Source organism: Neolamprologus brichardi, chromosome 8 (genome assembly GCF_056152115.1).
Source record: "Neolamprologus brichardi isolate AB-2024 chromosome 8, ASM5615211v1, whole genome shotgun sequence".
NCBI classification, from domain to species: domain Eukaryota; kingdom Metazoa; phylum Chordata; class Actinopteri; order Cichliformes; family Cichlidae; genus Neolamprologus; species Neolamprologus brichardi.
Window position 1 is genome coordinate 1639003 of NC_142111.1, and position 21057 is coordinate 1660059.

At 40.2% G+C, this 21057-nt stretch overlaps 3 protein-coding genes across 7 annotated transcripts in view; 2 read left to right on the forward strand and 1 right to left on the reverse strand.

Annotated features, from left to right (window-relative positions):
- The window catches only part of caskin2a (CASK interacting protein 2a), a 66076-nt gene extending 63081 nt beyond the window's left edge, over nucleotides 1-2995 (reverse strand). For 3 of the 4 annotated variants that reach the window (XM_087845250.1, XM_087845249.1, XM_087845247.1), the window contains exon 1: nucleotides 1082-1169. The gene's annotated coding sequence lies outside the window, so the exon portion shown is untranslated. Of the gene's footprint in view, nucleotides 1-1081; nucleotides 1170-2946 lie in introns of those variants that run through there. The other variant, XM_087845248.1, reaches the window with a different exon arrangement.
- A 4352-nt stretch (nucleotides 2996-7347) lies between these two features.
- On the forward strand, nucleotides 7348-10941 carry mettl9 (methyltransferase 9, His-X-His N1-histidine). Of its 2 annotated transcripts, none has more exons than XM_006796924.3 (6): nucleotides 7348-7725; nucleotides 7875-8057; nucleotides 9028-9218; nucleotides 9289-9498; nucleotides 9600-9784; nucleotides 9873-10941. In XM_006796924.3, the coding sequence occupies exons 2-6, from the start codon at nucleotides 7887-7889 to the stop codon at nucleotides 10097-10099; spliced, it is 984 nt and encodes a 327-aa protein (XP_006796987.1). In that variant the 5' UTR covers nucleotides 7348-7725; nucleotides 7875-7886; the 3' UTR covers nucleotides 10100-10941. The 2 variants fall into 2 exon arrangements, with proteins under 2 accessions (XP_006796987.1, XP_006796988.1); XM_006796925.3 differs by having other exon boundaries at nucleotides 7384-7725; nucleotides 7902-8057.
- A 1197-nt stretch (nucleotides 10942-12138) lies between these two features.
- Nucleotides 12139-19645, forward strand: kdelr2b (KDEL endoplasmic reticulum protein retention receptor 2b). The gene is made up of 5 exons (XM_006796926.3): nucleotides 12139-12429; nucleotides 14358-14458; nucleotides 14690-14848; nucleotides 16897-17149; nucleotides 18396-19645. The coding sequence occupies exons 1-5, from the start codon at nucleotides 12339-12341 to the stop codon at nucleotides 18428-18430; spliced, it is 639 nt and encodes a 212-aa protein (XP_006796989.1). The 5' UTR covers nucleotides 12139-12338; the 3' UTR covers nucleotides 18431-19645.
- Nucleotides 19646-21057: the final 1412 nt, after the last annotated feature.

The following is a 21057-nucleotide window of genomic DNA, read 5'->3' on the forward strand; positions in this document are numbered from 1 at the left end:
AATATAGAGACAGCCTCCCTGGGTTTCTACACTTACCACTGAGGCAGATTAAACAGGGTTTTTCACAGAGTCAAACGGTGTCCAATTAGATTCTGTCTGTATGCAAAACAAAACAGTCTGAGTCCGGAGGAGGCTGTCTTGGATGAAATAGTGCTCTGCAGGCACGATCTCCACCTAGTTCAGCTATTCTGCTGCAGACTTCTAGCTGATGATGCAGCAGGGTAGCCCAGCAATAGATGCCAATGCATGTTTAGTACTGACACATGGTTTAAAACTAGCCATGCACCTCTACACGCAGAAACAACTGCACAGCCCATCACTAACATGAGCAATGCAGAATGTAAACAAGAAAGCCGAAATTGGCATGTTGGCCTAAAGTGGATAGAGAGCTTACTTCAGTAGTGTTACACTGTAGGTGATCGTGGATGACCAAAGTGATAAGTGACAAATCCTTGAGTTGCACTACACTGTACGAGAAATTCTTCAGTCTAATATAGTCTAATATACTACATGTATATGTTGTAGACCTAATTTTCTCTGCAATATTCAGCTCAATAGCAAGCAGACCAAACCTCTATTCTTCACTGGGACAATTTCATTTACATCCCACTGCAGCAAACGGACAAATGCAATATACAAAAAATTGAGAACTTTATGAAATCCAAACATCGACAATAGCATCACATCAACATCACAAATCTATAACACCCTCTTCCGCCACCGTGAAGCACAGATGGATGGAAAAAGCCCTGAAAGTTGGTGATTTATGAAAACAAGGTCCTTGCCGACCAGGGAAATTTACTGGAAAACGCAAATAGCTCGTTCAAAGTTATCGTACATTTTCAGCTATTTACCTGTAAGTGAAAAAAAACATGATCATGCGACTTGTGGACGCATTTCATTGGGACTGCCGTCTGCTCTCATCGTTCAAATCTAGTTCGCCAAGTTACCAATCTCAACTATCAAGGTGTCCCAACTACCGTCCTTCCTACTATAGTCCTGTCGTATTTCTATTAACCGAGTCCGTCTCTTTTTAGTCTGTTCACAATGAACAGGTTTAAAGAAGGGAAAAGGTTCTCACCTGCTCAACTACGGCGGTGTAATAGGATAGCTCACAACCGAGCAAGAAGAGCGCTCAGGGTAGCGCGAGACGGACTTACAGCGTTAAGAGACCCGCGAACACTGACACAACTTCTGGTAGAAACTTTCAAAGTAAAGTTGCGCAACAAGTCTTGGATTCTTGCTTGTCAAACTTCCTTTGTTTTTTGCTTGTTTTCAATATCAGATGGCACAGAGTTATGTTCGGACCGGAAAATTCAACGTCAGTTTCTGACACCACTGAGCAATAACCCTTAGATTGTCTGACTTCCACTTTTATATGATTTTATTATGAAGGGAAAATTACACAACTCGATCTAGCGTCCTTCTTAGGTTTGGTTAACTTAACGGAGGTGAGTAACCAGCCTACTGCATGACCATCATAGTGAAACAAAAGTTGTTTTTTATTAATAATTATGAAAAATAAATATTATTACTATTATTACAAAGCAAAGTTCTCGCTATTAAGGAGCTATTTCCCCCATTTATATACTTTAATTGCTTATTTTAGCCATAGCTGTTTTTGTTTGTTTTGTTTTGTTTTTCTTGACGGATTTAAATTTGACTGTTTGTGTGATCGCAGTGTGAGTTAAATCCTCAGACCATTTTTAGTCAGTATTAAGTAAGTCTTGTTAGAAGCTTATTTCCCTCAGTGGACCCTGCTGGTGAGAAGAGTGAGCGCGAGCTAGCAGAGCGGTGATGTAGTAGCGACACCTGCTGATGAAACACTGCTACTAACGTCACTCCAGGTCAAATCCAAGGCAGCGCGATTTTCTGTTACCTCGCGTTTACAGTCTTGTACAGAAGTCCATTTCGGCCATTCAAAAAAAACAAAACAAATCCAGAAATGTTAAAAACCAAAAAAGTTAGTCATGATTTATAGAAATTATCATGATTTGACTTGCATGTTAAAAGGATCAGCTAAAATGATCTGCGTTTTTAAAAATAAAACTATCATTATGAAATCACAAAGGTAAATGGTGAGAGTTTTGAAAAACTGAAAAGAAAATGAAGGTATGACAAATTGTTTAAAAATATGAGGGGAAAATCTAAGTGATGAGACAAAACATGCAGATGGGAAGATAGAATGGCTAATTGTGAGATGAAAAGAGGAGCTAGAAAGTTATAAAGCATAAGGTCAAAATAAGACGAGAAAAATGATCACATAAGAAGTCAAAGGCATCAAGTGGTCTTCGGACAACAGGTTCGGTCAACCACGCCCACTTTTTGTCTGCTCATTAGCCTCCGGAAATAAATAGCTGTAGTAGTATGCTGTGTCCCAATTCGGGGTATGCACGCTTGAAGTACGCACACTACGCGTACTACGTACGGTGCGTACTATAAGTACGAGAAGTGCGGAAGTGAGAGGCTTGTGAAATGGGACGGTATATGCTTCGTCGCGCTGTTCAGGTTGCCTAGCAACCATGATACTAACCGCGAGACACGCTACATACAGCTTTGTTTGACGGAAATGAAGGAGAAAATTGTTTTGTTGGTTAATCATTTTTGTCATGACATCACTTTGATTAGTTGAGTATCTGAGGCTGAGACCACAGGACTGTAAAACATGATTCAAGGGCTTCATTTCTTTTCACTGACTGTCAGCTTGTTGTGTTTGTGGATATATGACTGACTTTAATTATCCATAAAATCATCAGATTCTCTGTAAGATTAAGGTCGACTATATGTATATTTAGAAGTAGAGGCTTTAAAACCAAGTTAATGCTGAAAGTACAAACATCACTAGTGTCACATAACTTTGCCGACATGTGGCCAACAGCAATGTTTTAATGTTCTTCATTATTAAACATTCGCGCATGAATAAGTGACGTCATATTCAGTACTTACTTTTGACAGTTCACTTTTCGGCCGCTCCCTTCTGCCGTATTTTGCGGCAAAATTATCCACACCCACCGCCGTGCTATGAATTGTGGGATATATGGGACCACGAAGCGTGCACCGGGGGACCACGCTTGATATTTGGGGAAATCGACGGCGCATTTGGAGTATGCATTTGAAGTACACTTCGAATTGGGACAGCCGTCGTCGCGTGGCGGTGACGTAACCGCACTTAAAATGCGTACTTCAAGCGCGCGTACCCCGAATTGGGACACAGCAGTAGACTTTGAAGTTCATTTACTTCTGTAGGTGCAGGTAACGCCTCATCTCTTCGCGCGCCGTCCAGGTATGTAACACATGCTGAGTTTTCAAAGTCCGTGGTCCGTGTAATTCTTTGGCATTCACTGCTGTAGAAATGTCTCCCACAGAGCCTGTTGGTTGCGTTTGTCCATGTTGAGGACAGGTGTGCACACTTCCCTTTCTGTTAATTTAAGTGTGACATTGTACTATACTTTAACCTCCTAAGACCCGAACTCTTCCACGGCATGCATTTTAAATTTCTCTTTGATATTTGGGCATATTGGGACCTGATGAATGTAAAAATAAAGAATTACCAGATTTTTATTTTTTAATTTTTACCTAATTTTTGTTTCTAAGAAAAATGAGAGCCACATATGAGGATATCTGTTTACAATTTCCATAGAACAGTAGCAGTATAATGTCCTTGTAAGTGGATATCAGGCTCTTGTAGAGCAAAATTGAGTATTTTGGTCTAAATAACCCAAAATGTGATGTCCACATATGTGGACGCCAGGTCCTAGGAGGTTAATGTTATATAGAATATAGTCTTTAATAAAAAATGAAAATATAATATTTTTTTCACAACAAAGAATGCTTCCACTGCTACTTCTCTTGGGTTCTAGTTACATTTTTATTTATAACATTTTCGTTTTTATCTAAACGATATAAATGTAAATGAGTGACAGGTTCCAGCAGTTTTTAGCTTTGGAAAGGAGACATTTGAAGATCAAATTCAAAAAGGTTGCTTTTGAGCTTTGTATTTAAAAGCCCTGAGTGAATTCATCTGGGATATCTTTCACAAAGTCACTATTTGAACTGTTCTTAGTGGAGTTTGTTTTTGTGTGCACAGCCTTGTTAGGATTATCATGCAGTATTCCCTTTGGGAAAGAAACAGGCTAGAGATGAACATAAACTCTTTATTTCCAAGGTCAGTCACTAGGAACCATGCAGACTGATTTGAGGAATGTGACTCATCTTGCTGGCTGTTGTAACCATGCAAAGCATGAAAAAGTTCTCTTGAGCAGCAAAACAGGACATGGTGCAGTTGTGTTTCAATTATTTGAAACCTAAAGTAAGAAAAACTAATTCAAACAATGTCTTGACAGAATTTTATACAGAATTCTGTGAGATGCTTCTCTCAGCAAAACAAATGAAATTAAAGTAAAGCTTCTCACAACTTTGAGCCACTGCAGAAGAATGACAGACTGATGCTAAATGACCCAGTTTCTTTACATTGTTAGCATTTTAGAGGTAATCTGGTGAAGAGTTTTTCTTGCAGAAATTTTTTTGCACATATTTTATGAATTATGACATGATGCCCAAGTTGATTCAATCAGTTAATCAAAGTTTCTCCACGGCTGTCTGTTACCCACAGCAACACTTCTCGTGTATTGCATATTGCTGAAACTCTAATGGGGTTTGAGAAGCCACAAGAGGGAACGTGAGACTCATTTTAGTTCAGTGGATGAATTGTTGGCATTAAAGTTCTAATTCTAAAAAAATTAATTGTCCCATTTTGCTTTAGATTCTTGCAGTTCCCCATTTTGCTTTTGCAGTCTTATCTGAAACTGAGGCCTTGAACATTGCACTGTCTTCATATTTCGTATAATCAATGCCAACTAAAGACAATAATAGCCACTGTGTTGTTGTGCATTTGATTTTGATCCAGAAGTAACTGTATTTGGACAAAATTGTGTACTATTTAGTAGGGGTGCAACGATACTCGTATCGATATTGAACCGTTCGATACAGTGCTTTCGGTTCGGTACGCATATGTATCGAACAATACAACATTTTTAATTTATTTTATCAACTTTCCTTCTGACGGTGCTGTCTGTGTTGAGCGCTCAGTGGATCTGCGCTTGACAGTGCAGCCTAGGCAGAGTAGTCGAACACAGATTCACTGAGCGCAGGGCAAGCTAGCTAGACAGAAGTTAAGCTCTCCTTGCAACATGGCAAATTGAACCTCCCCCACCCTCATTCAGATCTGGCGTTTGGAACTATTTTGGTTTTCATGTGATGTATGACCCTGAAGGTAAGCGTGTCATGGACTAAAGTAAAACAGTATGTTGGATGTGCCACGCAATGCTCAATTACATTGGTGGGAACTAGTGTGTTAGCGCAGTTAGCTCGTTAACGTGTTGGCTGTCCAGCCCCACACACGGGGCAATCCGCGGTAGCTCGTTAACGGAGATTTGCCGTGTTGTGGCGTTAACGTCATTTCAGATTAACGCTGACAGCACTAGTGGGAACACAAGGAATATGACTGCACATTTACGCCGACATCATCCTAGTGCAAAGACAAGTGGAAGCAGACAAAAACAACAAGCAGGCATGCTACAAACTTTACCGGAGTCAGCGGTTAGCACATGATTCTCCTTATGGGGACCTGATATGTTTAATATGCTGCTGAGAATATAGCCCAGAAGAAGCGTATATTATAGCTTTTATTTTGGAAAGAGCCATTCCTCTGTAATAAACTCTCTTTTCCAAAGATGAGTGATTCCTCAATCAGATACAGGGCTCGCAAAATCGCTAGCCCGACGTCCTGGGGCTAGCGATTTTTCCAGTCGGGCTGCCCTGCTCTGCCCGTTGGCCTATCGTAGGAAGGAAAAATATATGTCAATGCTTTTGCATTCTTTCGGAAATGTAGCTGGGTAATTATGTCATTGGCATCGGTGAGCCACTGTCAATATGTGACATATTGAAATCGCGTTTGAATTTGCCTTGTTTTTTGCTTTCACTTTGCAATCGCGCGAACTGTGTATAGAGAGCGACAGCACTGATTGGTGAGTGATGATAATTTGCGCACCAATTCCTCTGACATCATCTTATCAATCGTTAGCTTACTATGCAAACATGACAAATGAAATCTCCCGCAGCAAGCTTAAACATGTGAGAGGTTGATCTCGCAGAGAATCGCTGAGCGTTGTGTGAGTGCGTGTGTAAAAGCAGCAGGATATATATTTTAGTTCTGCTGAGCCAAATAAGACAGGTCAGGGTGAAGAAGTGACAGCCAAAGAAAAGCTTACCACAAAACGGAAAAGTTATGACAAATCAGACTATAAGGCAAAAAGAAAGTGCAGCTTTATGGTTTCATGGACAAAAGAATTTCTGTGGCTGCAATATGACGAGCTAAATAACCAGGTCTACACATAAGTGGTCCGCAGGTGCGCATTCACTGTCAAAATAAAAAACAAGATAAGAAGTTGCAACGCCTGTTTGCATACATAAGATTTTCTGGAGGAGGACAGACATTTGTTTAGAACTCTTAAAGATGTCGAAGAAGCTCCTTTAAGCAGTTACTTTGGTGTTCCTCCACCTCCAAAGAAATGTCAGAAGGAGTCCGAACCACAAAAGAAGCGCGTATTCTCGGACAAGTGGTTGCAGGAGGTGAGCTGGCTTCAAACAAATGATGAACGCACAGAAATGTGGTGCAGAATGTGTCGTGAAAATTTAATAAATGACAAATTAATAAAAAGGCATGAACATTTTTTTTGTATCGAAAAAATATCGAACCGTGACACCAAAGTATCGAACCGAACCGAACCGTGAATTTTGTGTATCGTTGCACCCCTACTATTTAGATGCCTGCTAGCTTGGTTGGAAAAATTCACATATTTGCTCATTGGTGCAAGTAACGGACAAGAATAATTTATATTATTTATTTATTTTTTTAGACCTTGCTAGATTTCTAGAGGAAACATTCCTAGAGTAGAACAGCCTTTATTTCAGACCATAAATATGCTCCTGTTTATGGTTGGAGGGTGACTCTGTCAAAAGACTGCAGGATACCATGAGTCCGTGGAAAACTGGCCCCGAGTTCCTTTGCTCTGACTTCTTTAAACATTCCCATTTGAGACTAGTTTCTACTTTCAGGCTGTTGAATAAAATGCAGTGCATTTTCACATTTCTAGTCCTGTAGTGCAGAAGCATATCCAGGGTTTGTTCATTGGTCAGCCATTTGTTAGCAAGTGAGCATGCTCTTGTTTCGTGGTCAGATCAAACCTTCCATCACGCCTGGCTGCACAATGCAAAGATTACAGCGAACACTCGCTCAAAGCTTAAAAATTGAACTTACTAACAGGTGATGTCATGTAGCGACCTCCATCTTAATATTATTAATATTCACTTACAATAAGCCGTGGTTTGGGGAGGAAACTACTGGAAAACTTCTACATATTGCAGGAAATGATTCACGGGCGCGTTAAATAAATGCTGAGTTTTAAATAATGAGGTGAAAGGTGCTGGAAACGGGTTGTTTAGGTTTAGCACGTCTAATAGACACGCCTAAGCATAGGGTGGCGGTAAAGCGCGCATAAGCGGTTTAAACGCCTCCAATAAAGCCAAAAGAAGACAAAGCATTGACTTTTTGTTGTCATATTGGGCAGAGACCCTACAGACGGCACTGAATTGACTGTAATAAGCTGACAGTGGGATTAAGTACATGGTAACGGGCCTTGTTGAATCCTCCGCTTGCCCCCGCAGGTTAGTTTGCCGTCGTGTAACCGGACACAAGCCTCTACGTGCTGCTTTGCAAGTGGCTGCTGTTCGCCTCTTTAACACCATCTAATATTAACCACGGCACTCTGGCCACTTTGCCTCTTCTCTCTCGGTTTCTGTCTCTTCTGCTCAAGACTTTATTCATTATGTGTCCTCTGCAGCTGAGGACGTTGCTCTTTGTAGGGTGGGTCGTAGGTTACGTCGCCTTTCTGCTCTCAATCAAGAGGATGTGGACCGGGAAGTACATCCGAAATCCGGTTGTCCGCTCTCTCCTGGTGAACATGCTGAGCGACCTGGATACGATAGACGTTACAAAGGTAGGTTACCTGCGAATGGTGCTTGTCGCGACTGCGGGGGCTCTGTAAAGGGTCAAACGAGGCTTTGTGAAATACTGAAAAGTTGGGATGAATTGTGCAGATGTTGGACTAAAAAGTGATCGTTTGCCAAAGTGATTTCCGGCATTTGCCCAAAAATTATTGCCCGTATTTAAGCTGCTGATCTATAATATGTGGAAAAGGATGTCAAAGAAGTCTCTCGTGGGTGTGAGAGGGTAATTTTGAGCCACAAACTACATTCCTGTCACAATGTAGACATATGTGCGTTTTTGGCAAAGTGACTTTTATATAATCAGCTCAAGTGTCACTGACATCAAAAATGTCTGTTTTTGTTTTGTAAAGGAAGATCTGGCTATTTCAAAACATACAACAGTTTTATAAAAATATGAACTGCATTGATTTAAAATGTAGGTACACTAACACAGTCATAAATATACTTGCAAAACGGGTCATTTCTTCATTTTATATACAACTTCTTCATAAATCTTGTTATGCCCAGCATATTTACCAGTATAGGCAAATGTATCAAATATACATAGAAACATCAGAAATCACTTGGCACAACACCAGGTTGTATCGGTGGATGACTTGCAAGTGTTGCACAATTATAAATGGGGCGAATAATATGGCTGTGGTGCTTGAAAGGAAAAAACTGACTGATGATAATCTTACTGTAATGAACAATGTGCTTCAGAACATGCTGCATTCATTCATTTAACATGCACAGGGCCCCCACTTACTGCACGTCTTGCAAATAAAATGTGTGTAACACGACTGGAACAACATCTCCAGCAAATCAGCCCAAAGCAAGGTTAGCATGTTCACTCAGCAGGGTTGGTGTTGAATGAGAACTCATGTGTATGACGGTGACTTATCCTCAATGCTCACTTGATTGTTTTCTGTACTTTTCAGCTGTGCCTTATATTTCATATTTTCTCTAAAACCTGTTTAGTGGTACAGGTGCAATCCTGACCAACTGGAAGAATCGCTGCGGCCACTGTTTATCCAAAACCAGCTGGATGTGGACACCAGGGCTTTTGTGGAACAGAGTGAAGAGAAGTCTACGTATCTCTTCACCCAAATCTATTATTCTCTCGTCTCAACTATCCTCAGCCCGCTGGTGTCGCGTACCTCCATTAATGGGTGAGTTCTTTACACGCTAGACTTCCTTTCGCCTGTAGTCCATCTTCGCCTGACTTGCGCTCCCTCTTAGGTTTCTGGGTCGCGGCTCTATGTTCGTGTTTTCCAAGAACCAGTTCCATCAGCTGATGCGGATCGAGCCAGACTGGGTGGCTGACAGACTATTGGACCTCGGCGCGGGGGATGGTGGCGTTACAAAGGTGATGGCACCACATTTCACGGAGGTCTATGTAACTGAAGTGTCGTTGACCATGAAAAGGCGTCTCCGCAAGAAGAAATTCAGGTAAGAGTGTGGGATTTTTGTTTTGTTAAACTAAATGAAAGTTCTGGGTGATCTTGGATGACGTCTTGTAACTGAATGCTTATTTCTCCTGCTGATATCAGACTGCTGGGCATAGATGCGTGGCAGGAAACAGGCTTTAAGTATGACGTGATCAGCTGTTTGAACCTTCTCGACCGCTGCGACGATCCCCTGCATCTCCTGAAGGACATCCGACAAGCACTGGTTCCAGGGACGGGAAGACTCATCGTGGCTGCTGTGATTCCTTTCCAACCTTGGCTAGAAATCGGTCAGTCGAAAATAAATGCTGCTTGTATGTCATGCTCAGTAACCATTTTCTGTCCAGATAAAGCAGCCTCTTTTTGTCTCTTCCCCAGGAGGGAGATGGGAGCGTCCCAGAGAATACATAAAAATTCAAGGCAAGACTTGGGAGGAGCAAGTAAACAGTCTTACAAATGAGGTTTTCCGAAAGGTGGGGTTTGAGGTGGAGTCCTTCACCCGATTGCCATACCTCTGCGAAGGGGACATAGCAAGAGATTACTACCTTCTTGATGATGCAGTTTTTGTTCTAAAGTCCTCAGATGATCAAGCGGCTGCTCCATGAGTAGTTATATTTTCATGAGCATTCTTGAATCAGTGTTTGACCTTTTTAGAAGTGGCGAGTCGGGTGTGAAGCTCAGGTAACATAGTTTCAATGTTCACCAGCCATCTTGTTTAGTGAGACCTCGACCCAAAAATCTGGAAGGCCTATAAGAAAATGCCACTAATGGACTCTGATGTCATAACTCTTACACAACCAACAAAACATGAGATTATTATTTTTGTCTGTTACCTGTGCTCACTGGAAGTATCATTCTGTATTGGTGCAGAGGACCCTCTTGAGATGGTGTTTAACTGGACCCTTATTTTTCCCAACAAATTTTCTACCCAATATCAGGCAGTAAAGATGGTGCACGTGAAAGCAAGGCATTTAAACACCCATTTTGTAGCCAGTTCATTATAATTTTACAATAACTTGAAGCAGAACTTTTCAAATGACCACAAAGAATATTGCGACTGTTCAAAGCTAGTCCTCTTCTTTCTTTTTTATTTAATGAAAACAGATTATTAAAGCTTTATCCTGTGTTGACTTTGACAATAACATCTAAATCTTTAATCCTTGATATAAAATGCCTGTTGGTGCTAGTAGATGTAACTATGATATAAATGGACAAGGCCTTCGTTACCACATTGACTTGTAAACTACTGGTTTTACTATTCCAAGCAATGCTGTAGCAGCAAGCCCTGCATTTATGGCTGTTTATGAATTAAACTTTGTCTCTCAATGTTATGGCCTGAATCTATGCTGCTCAAATGATGGTGCAGAATGAATTTTTGGGGGGGGGGAAATGTGCCACACGTAATGCAGTCTAAGTGTTTGTTCTAAATAAAATACACTTTTGAGCATTTCTTGGCTTCATTTTATTTTTGTCATGCTGCAGTGTGAAGTTCCTGTAAGATTTGCCTCAAAGAAATTTGACAATTTGTACCTTCAACAAATTCAATACTAGTGCATCCCAAGCCTAGTCTTCTGTGAGAACTATACATGTATGCACTGCTTCCAAACAGCAGATTCAAACTTAGTCCAGCTATCAGATTATCCCCTACTCTTAACAGATCTGTTTTGTTTTTTTGTTGTTGTTTTTTTTTTAATTTTTATTATTATTTGCTCTTGTGGTCTGGCAAGTAGGCATTACTTAAATATTTTAAGGATTATCTTTGATTTGATGCATATTTAAAAAATGCATTTCTGCTCTTTCTTGTTACCAGACTGCAACGTACTGCTTGCCATTTAGTCTCATTCATGTTGTACTTAAAGGGTTAGTCAGGGTTTGCAAGATGGAGCAGCGAAAGCACAATGAGCATATGGGGTCATATAATGGGGTGTTTGTTTCACTAACAAAAGTTTTGGGGGACTTGGCAAGGACTGCCTAAAGCTGGTACGTGAGTATGGGCAGATGGCTGATTACAGGAACCACCTGAGAGTAAACCCCTGCTGCAGACAAACCAGGATTGCCTCTAAAAATCTGCAAATAAGCTCTTCAGTTTCTGGAATTAAATGTTTGGAGAGAACTTACTCCCAAATTGTGTAAATGTAGTTATACATTCTTAATATGCATAAAGATACTTATTCTGTGTCGTAGCAATGTGTAGAGTTAAATTCTGTTTCATAAGGAGAATTTAACTACACATCAGAATCATCTTTATTTGGGCAAATTTGTGCAAACAAACAAGGAATTTGACTCCAGTAGGTATGGGAAGAAAAAAAAGAAAAATACAAGTTACAGAAAATCTTAAACTATACAAAATATAACGAATTACAACTAGGCTATACATAGGATGAACATAGTACCACCTGAATGAAACTGGATATTCCTTAAAGTAAAATTGAACTCCACGTATTTACACGTGTCTTAGTAAAGGATAGACGCTGATTTCCTGTTTCGTTTCCTTGACCATTGCAACTGGGAAAAGGGAAACTTGTATTTACTTTCTTTTTTCGTAGAACTTCAAGGCAACGTTTCCTCCAGCATAGTTTATGCAAATTACCGATCGCTCTGTCCTGATTGGCTGGGACCAAGAGCGTTTCCCGTCTTGCATTGGATACTGCGGTCTTGGCCACGTCCCCAAGCCACGTCGCGCTTGACTCGCCATTTTCCCATCTTCTGGACCCAGAAACCGTTTATTCTAACACCACAGTGTCATTCAGCGCTGTCGGATAAGAAAAATAACCGTTGCCGGAGACAGGCAGAGTTCTTCAGAGAATCTAGAATCGCCCTGCTACTTGCCGCGTTCCTGCAAACATGAATATTTTCAGGCTAACCGGCGACCTCTCCCACTTAGCAGCTATCATCATCCTGCTGCTAAAAATATGGAAAACCAGGTCTTGTGCCGGTGAGTAGCCAAAGTCTTTAACTTAAGAGTTTAAGCGAACCTTAGTAGGCACAGCATGTGTCTTCTCGTTTAATTAGCAGTTTGAGGAGAAGTGAAAGCTGTCCACCGTGGAACTTATCTGTAGTTAGTTGGAACTCATTAGCCAGCTTTTGGCTAATGTTAGCTAGCTGGCTAGTAGTCCTGTCCATTTCAGCGGTATGTTTTGTCATCAAGTAATGACAACCACTCCCGCGGCTGTCACTGTGCCTTTTAAGAATAGGACCCTGAAACTTGTTATGTGGTTCCGTCATCAGTTGTGCTACTAGCTTGTCTTGACAGTCCATTTGGCCCCAAACTAGCGTTAGATGGGGGACCTGAGGGCCACAGTACTTGATAGTTTGGCTTCGTCATTTCACCTGATTGACACTAAGCTAGTTCCACGTTTCAGCCTTACTGTTCCTGTGACTTGCTTTACTACAGCCTGGTTTGACCTCTCTGACGTGGCAGCATCGAGTGCTCCCGACTCTGCACATGCAAAGTCGGTGAATGTTTTTGCTTGCAAGTCCAGCAGGTCTTTGAGGGAAAAGTAAATTGCTGCACTCTGTGAAACTTTGTTTTTCCTGTTATTGCTGTGGCCAAAGGTTAGGTTGCTATCACTGCAAGGGAGCCAGTCCCAGATTAAACCACACACTGGTGTGTGAGAGTGTAAAGGGGAACAAAACGAAGGGTTTGGATCACCTGGTGTCCTTAGAGGACTGTTGAATTCATTAATGGGTCACAAACAGTTAAATTTGATTACAAGTTGAGCAAGCAAGTAAAGCAGTTGCATAATAGCCTGTGTTTTTTAACTTGTGCAAGTAAACCATTGCATCTGTTAATTAATTGACATTTATTAACAGATCATGAACAGCAAGCAATGCATTTTTTTAAAAGTGCACACTCTAACATAAAGTCTTATTGCATGTGTCTTGATGCATGCTCAATCATCCAGGTAAAGAAATCCCAAAAAATCGATTATGTTCATGTGGTGCTAGTTTCGGTCAATATGCAAATGTAGTGTTTGTAAGTTTAGGGAAACCTGCAGTCAGCTGAGACTGAAGAAGTCACTTGGATGAGTGACAAAACGTTTCTCCCACTGAAAACACTACGTTTAGATGAACCGAATCAACTTTTTGGTATTGCATGTGTTTTTCAATTCATGTTGAATCTATAATTCACATGCGTTGTCTGTGTGTAGACCAGATTGGACATTTGGTGGACTAGTTCTGCCCCCCCAGACATGTCTGCCTTAGGCTTATTTGTTCCTGCAAATCAAAGTACTTCTGAGTGATTGCCTTTATCCCTTTCCATCCTAATGGGAGTGGCTGCTTTAACAATACTTAAAGAAGCAGAAATAAATTGAAATGACTCACAAACAGTGGACCAGTAAAGGTGATAAAACTTTCAAATGAAACTTGATAAAGGAGCCATAATTGAATAAAACAATACATGAATATCAGGAAGTACAAAACCTCAGATAACTACACAAGTTTTTAGTTTAGTTTTAAACAATTATGTTGTTTTAGCACACTTAATGGGAGTAGCAGAACATACAACGTTAGATTGTTCCAAGCAGCTTCACAATTTGTGTTTCCAAGGACGAATACCCTGGTGGCTTTTTCCAGAGCTCTGATTATGTACAACTTCAAAAACGAGCATTTAAAGTTTAAAATCAACTCACTGGAAGATTTCTGTTATTAGTGAGTAATAGTAGTGCAGCTATTTGAGCATGAATGAGGTGAAAAAACTCTTTATAGTATTAGATGATTAAAAAAACAGGTTTTGTAACATGTCAACATACCAGATACTTGTTCCAATTATATAATATCCTCTGCTCCTATACTAACTACATAATAGGGAGTAAAACATTATAATGTTAAGTTTAAAATACTTTGTGCTGCCTTTCACAGGTATTTCGGGAAAGAGTCAGATCTTGTTTGCCTTGGTGTTCACCACTCGATACCTTGACCTGCTCACATCGTTCATCTCTCTCTACAACACCACCATGAAGGTAAGATCCTGCCCCCTTCTCATCATCACATCCTGCAGCATTTCCCATCCAAGCAATGAACACAGTGTGGGCGTAACCAGTACACCAGGCCCAACATGTCAGTGTTTGCTAAACGATACAGCTGCCAAATAATTAGTGGTAGGCTTGTACGAGGTGTCCATGCTGCACAGCTGCAAGTACCTCAGGCCATTAGGTCACGAGAGTCTTAATGCTTTCCCATTTATATTTCAGATCATCTACATCGGATGTTCATACGCCACTGTGTACCTGATCTACATGAAGTTCAAGGCAACTTACGATGGAAACCATGACACGTTCAGAGTGGAGTTCCTGGTCGTCCCTGTTGGTGGCCTGGCTTTCCTGGTTAACCATGACTTCTCTCCTCTGGAGGTCAGACATTCAAACACACAGCCAGGGCTGCTCTATGATAAAATAAAATTCATGACTATATTGTTAAATCTTGAAATGACTGTTATTAGACAACTACTCAAAGACTCCAAAAAAAGAATAGATAATGTAAAAGAAGAAGAAGCGAGGAGAAATTGGTATGCAAGTTATGGAAGACAAAAGAGGGCTGTCATCTAGATTAATTCCTACTATGACAGGATCTCTGCAGCACCTATAAGCCAACTATTTAAGAGCAGTCAATCTTTCATGCTGCTTCTGTGTTGTCATAGTGCCATAGATGGTAGTGTCGAACTATTAACAGAGCAGCAGGTATGGGAATCCTCATGTGCTGAACAGCAACATGGTGCTTCAAGTAGAGCAGGGCGATATGTCCAAAAATATTTATCACGATATACATTTGAAAATTTGCATTAACGATATAATTGACACTAGACAAAATACTTTACAACTCCACAACTTTATTTGTGCAAAAAAAACAACAACCCATCAATGTATTTTCACTTAAACAAGCAGCTGTTTTATGTGCATTAAAGTTATATAAAAAATTAACAGTGCAAATTCCTTGCTGACAGTTTAACCAAAAGGCATTTCCAGTGGAAACTGGCTGACATATCCTCAGCATAACCATGTATAATAATAACAAAACTTAAAAAGAGGTTATACACACACAATATACGGTAATATTATGTAGAAGCACAGTATTATCACTCCGCCAGGCTCCTGCCTACGATAGCCGTAATGCTCCAACAATCCATCAAGCAGTGCGGCTTCGTAGCTTAGCAAAGTCGCACTAAAACATTTGACAGATTTTCGAGCGCCGTGTACATAAAATTGTTTTGAGGTCAGTAAACACAACCAGAGTTCATACATAAGGCACACGGGATTATACGCGGCACTGTCAACTTTCAGAAAAATCAAAGGATTGATTTTAAGTGTGCCGTATTTTCCAAAAAACACGGTAATAACGACGGCCCACTAGCATGCTCTACCAAAAATAGTGCTTTGTTGTGTGTCTGACGGTCGAAAGGTAAACCAGTTCCACACCACTGAAGTTGCAGCATTTTTACAAACCAGTTCTGCTTCATCCGTTTCATTCAACGATTTGCTTTCGCCACAATGCTTTTTCCGACGTGTGCGTATGAAAACAAAAGCACTGCGCATGCGCGTTTTACCCATATTCTATCGCGATATTTCATTTTTCTATCGTTGCCCAAAATTATACCGGTATTACCGTGAACGGTATGATATAGCCCAGCCCTAGCTTCAAGTTTCCATCATTGTGGTGGAGCTCTGTTTAAAACGTCTCAAAGGCAGCCGTGTTGGGTCCTGTTTATGGCTTGGAAAGTTTCTTGGCTTTAATTTAGCGTTCAGAGTTAATGACATATTTCATAACTGGAAACAAATGTGCACTTTTCTACCTGATGTGGAGCGCTGTATGCTGCATTACCATCATTCACTAGGCTACGTTTTTTGCATCTTATACCACGGACATGGAGGAAACGGAGTATGCCTCCTTCAAAGCCTAGATCACGTGTATTATCCGTGACTGACATGTAGCCCAACTTAGGTCCAAACAAAGTTGTTTTCAAAATCTTTGGAAGAGAAAATCATAACTGAAACCAAAGTCTGAGGAATCACCCAGCACTTCATTCTATAGAGGGAACAGGATGCACATACATGTTAAACTCAGTCACGTGAGACAGCAGCCATGCAGCATGCATGCACCAGTGCAGACTTACTATGAAAAAAGGGAAAAAGTTATGTTTCAGTTTGATTTCTTTTACCGGGCTTCTGGCTGGTTTGTTTACATGTGCATGCTTTCTTTTTTCACGTATTTGCAACACACTGACTTGCAGAGATGAAGATTTCTGTGAGCTTGATTTTCAGTCCAGGAAAATCACTTTAACATTCGCCCAAGTACTCGCAGTTATACCCGCCATTCAACGCTGGCAAACATGATAAAATCTCTGTATGTAAATTTAAAACACACGTCACTGCTGACACTCTGCCATCCATTTCCTCCACCTCAGATCCTGTGGACATTTTCTATCTACTTGGAGTCAGTGGCCATACTACCTCAGCTCTTCATGATCAGCAAGACGGGAGAAGCTGAGACCATCACCACCCACTACCTGTTCTTCCTGGGTCTGTACAGAGCTCTCTACCTCATCAACTGGATATGGAGGTTCTACTTTGAGGGGTTCTTTGATATGATTGCCATCGTTGCTGGAGTGGTGCAGACCATCCTCTACTGCGACTTCTTCTATTTGTATGTAACAAAAGGTGAGTGCTGCTGCATTTTTCATTTCATTTTTTAATCAAATATGTATTTGTTCAAACCAAAGTTTGAATCTCTCTAATGGTAGCAGTGCAGATATGTTGTCATTTGTTTCAAGGACAAAGCAAACATGAGCACAAGATTAGATTCTCCAATCTGAACATTTTGTTTTTACTGTGTGTAGTGTTTTGTTTTCTTCTTTGGGTTTTTTTCTTTTCATGATTTGCGGATGATCTGATATCGTCGTGTTGGTGTTGTTCCCAGATCATCATGAAAATGTTGTTCCAGGTTCAACATTGCAAGTGACCAATCACATTATTGTGACGTTATTCTTTTGCGCACCAACCCATTCGTGCATTTATGAAATTCCAATGTTGCAAGGACAATATCAATTCTGCTTAGTGTTTATTAAAGGGTTAGGGTTAGGGTCCGTTGATCGGCGGACAAAGGCGGTTTCTCGCAGCTTAAGTACAGTTTTTTGTTTTACGCCGGTTTTTCCCGAAGTCGCAAAAGTATAACATCACAACATTCTGATTGGTCACTTGCAATGTTGATCCTGGAACAACCTTTAGTATGATGATCTGGGAACAACACCAACACGAGGATATCAGATTGTGCATGATTTGCAATCCTAAACTTTTAAGGTTTGTCCATAAATTGATGTCATTGAGTTCATAACTGTCTTGTTTACAAAAGAGTATCAGGAAGAGATTCATGGTCATATCAACTACTGTATCACAAAAATTCAGAAACGCCCTCGATGCTTCATCATTTATTGAGTTTCTAATATGAGTTTAAGACGACTTCCTTTTTTTTTTCTCACTGATGACACAAACAACACAACCAATGCAGTGGCCACAAACCAGGCTTTACACTCATGTTTCAGAGCACACGGGGCAGTACATATAGTCACTCCACAATCTTGTGGTAGAAACTGGTGTTCATCAAAATCATAGATCGACTTCAGCTGATGTCTCTTAAACACAGCGCATAGACATTTGGATATAAATAGCAGTGGCTTCTTCACATCCCTTTGATTGCTTTAAATAATTCAGGTATAATAAGTTCCCTTTAACTACACTGATGTTTAAACAAATGTTGATAAAATAAAGTTTTCATATAAGTTTCGGTGTTCAAGTCTCAGGCAGCAAAAACACCAAACTGAAAAAAATCCATCCATCAATGTTTCTTCTTGTGATGAATGCTCGCTGTCTAACATGTTTAACATAAATCTGTCCTGTCTGGTTTCAGTACTGAAAGGAAAGAAGCTGAGTCTGCCAGCCTAAGTGCCAAAGAAGAGTGTTTTGGCAGACTCAAATCGGGCGATTGGAGGGGAGGAGGAGGGGCAGCAGACGCCTCTGACAGCCCCATTCCCCCAATATCAGCAGTCACTTCCTCCTCTTCCCCTCCCACCAGTGTAAGATGCCTGAGACAGAGAGCTAGCAGGAGCCACTGGCTGATCCAGAATCAGTGGATTGGAACACCTTCAGCAGCTGCTCCTTGGCCTGCAGATTTCTGTTTGATGCATCTTGCCGTAACTTTTTTTATTACTCTGTATAACGGAAGGAAAAAAAAAAGCGAGAAATGTTTTCTACATAAAATGTGTACTCTGGAGATTCGACACATCGATGGAGCTCGGGAGATAAAATTGCCTGTGATTTGGCACTGTATGATATAGAAGCAGACTTCTTGTGGTGGGATATTATTGAGCATTTTTAATAGTATTTGCAATCAAAATAAAATCTCTTTGTTCTTGTTTTTTTTTTTTTTTTCTTCTAAATCTGACTGAGGAGGCTTGTCCCATAACTTTGATTCTGCCGTTCTGTTTTTGGCCAGTATGCATTCCCATTTGTAATGACTGCTGCTCATGCCTTTTGGTGGAAAAAAAATAGTAGTAGATGCCATAAATTGTTCTTTTTCGAAATCAAAGCAACTCTGAAGGTAACTTTAGAATATATTTTGGTTCGAATGCTGTCAGAAATGATGGGCATTAGATCCTCAGTGTATTCTCCATTGCCATATGAAGCACGGTCCATATTAGGAGTAAACATAAACAAAAACAAATGTGTGAAGAAAGTCAGTGAACTCACCATTAATTGCTTTCGTTTAAAGTAACCGATGCCACCTGTAATTATACATCATTTCAGATGGTTCCTTTTATATGTTTGAGATGCATAAACTCACTGGTTATGTGCTGTGTGTGAAGTCCCACTGCAGAGGTCTTTTTTTTTTCTTTTAGCTGCAAATGTATTTATTTTTTAAATCTTCCTGCTGGTTTCCAATAAACAGTCTGTAGAAAGTTCTACCTGTTGTGCATAATTTGACCCTAAGAAAGGAATCTCCCTATTGGATTTGGAAAGAGACTGCGGCAGTGTCCTATGAAGTTATATTGGTTTCTGATAGAGTTTTCATGCTCATCATTCTCAAGTTCTCTTTTTCATTTCTCACCAGAGCTCTTGCATGATATTACCACCACTAATAAAAGCTTTGTGGGAAACATTTGTCTTAGTACTGTGATTCCACTCAAGTTTTGCTCCTATGACGTTACACATTATTACTTTTTCTTATCTGCTGATGCAGAAAGTCTAATAAGCTCATCACATTTTCATATATACTGGAATTTCCCTTTTTGGTGTCAGTATTCCACCCATGTTGGGGGGCACACACCAGTGTACTCCTAGTATCCCAAGCCCTGATGAATGGGGAACTTTGCCTCAAGAAGTGCATCTGATATAAATTAAGCATGCAAATAATACAGAATGAGATTTCCATTCATACCGGATTGGTTAAGGCCTGGTTTAACAACAAGTGCTTTCACTGCTGGTCAAAACTGTGCTGCTGTTGGCAGAAGACAAAAGAATGAAGGCATGCTAGGGGGCAGTGAGAGAGAAGGAAAGCAGTAGAGGTGAGAGGACGCATTTAAACGTAGAGACTATGACTGGTAAAGGCAGATTGCTGGCTACTATCATAGAGTGAAGGAAGATACATATATGTGTCCAGGAGACTGGACACATATATCCTGGTATGCATTGTCTTGGTGAAAAATTTAAGGCCTTCCCTGAAAGAATAACCTGGATGAGAGCATAAGTTGCTCTAAAACCTGTATGTACTTATATTATAGGGTACATATGGAGACAACAGAGACAAGACATAAGTTTGCAGAGAAAACATATAAAGACAGACAACCATTCACACCTACAGCCAATTTAGAATAATAACAACCTAACCCATGTGTTTGGACTGGAGAAGGAAGTTGCTAACCACTACACCACTATTTAAAAAAAAAAAAAACTTAAATAAAATGCAGACAATAATGCATTCTTAAGCATGATACTATTCCAAACTGCAGATTTATAGACATATTTTCATTAAATGTGGTGCGTGAACAGACTGCTGATTCTACTGTTTGCTCAATCATTCGCTAGATTAACGAATTTATTAACCAACCAATCAGCAAAAAATGCATTAACCTTTTTGTGCTGATTGTTACGTCTATTTTTTATTTATAGACTATAGAACATTTAAAAAACAGAAGCTAACTCAAAGTGCTTTAGAGACAGACACATTTAAATTATAAGTCTCCAAAAAACAAAGAAAATAAAATCAGAGGGGTTAGTTTTGTTCTGTTAATTACTGTAGAGGAAAAATCATAGTGATTTAGTGATCATTAAAAGAAGAAAAAAATGCAAATTGAGTATTATTCTTTTCAAAACTGCTCTATCCTATATAAGTGGCCTTTTTTAGTTTAAAAGAATCATTTTCAGTATTGGTAACGGCAAAACTTGCCCTGTATTTGCTTGGTATCAGACTAATACCCGATTTTGAAGTATCACACGGCACTAGTTGTTACGTGTTGACGGGGCTGGATTATATGACGAGTGTGCTCGGAACCATCGATTTGAGCCACCCGGAA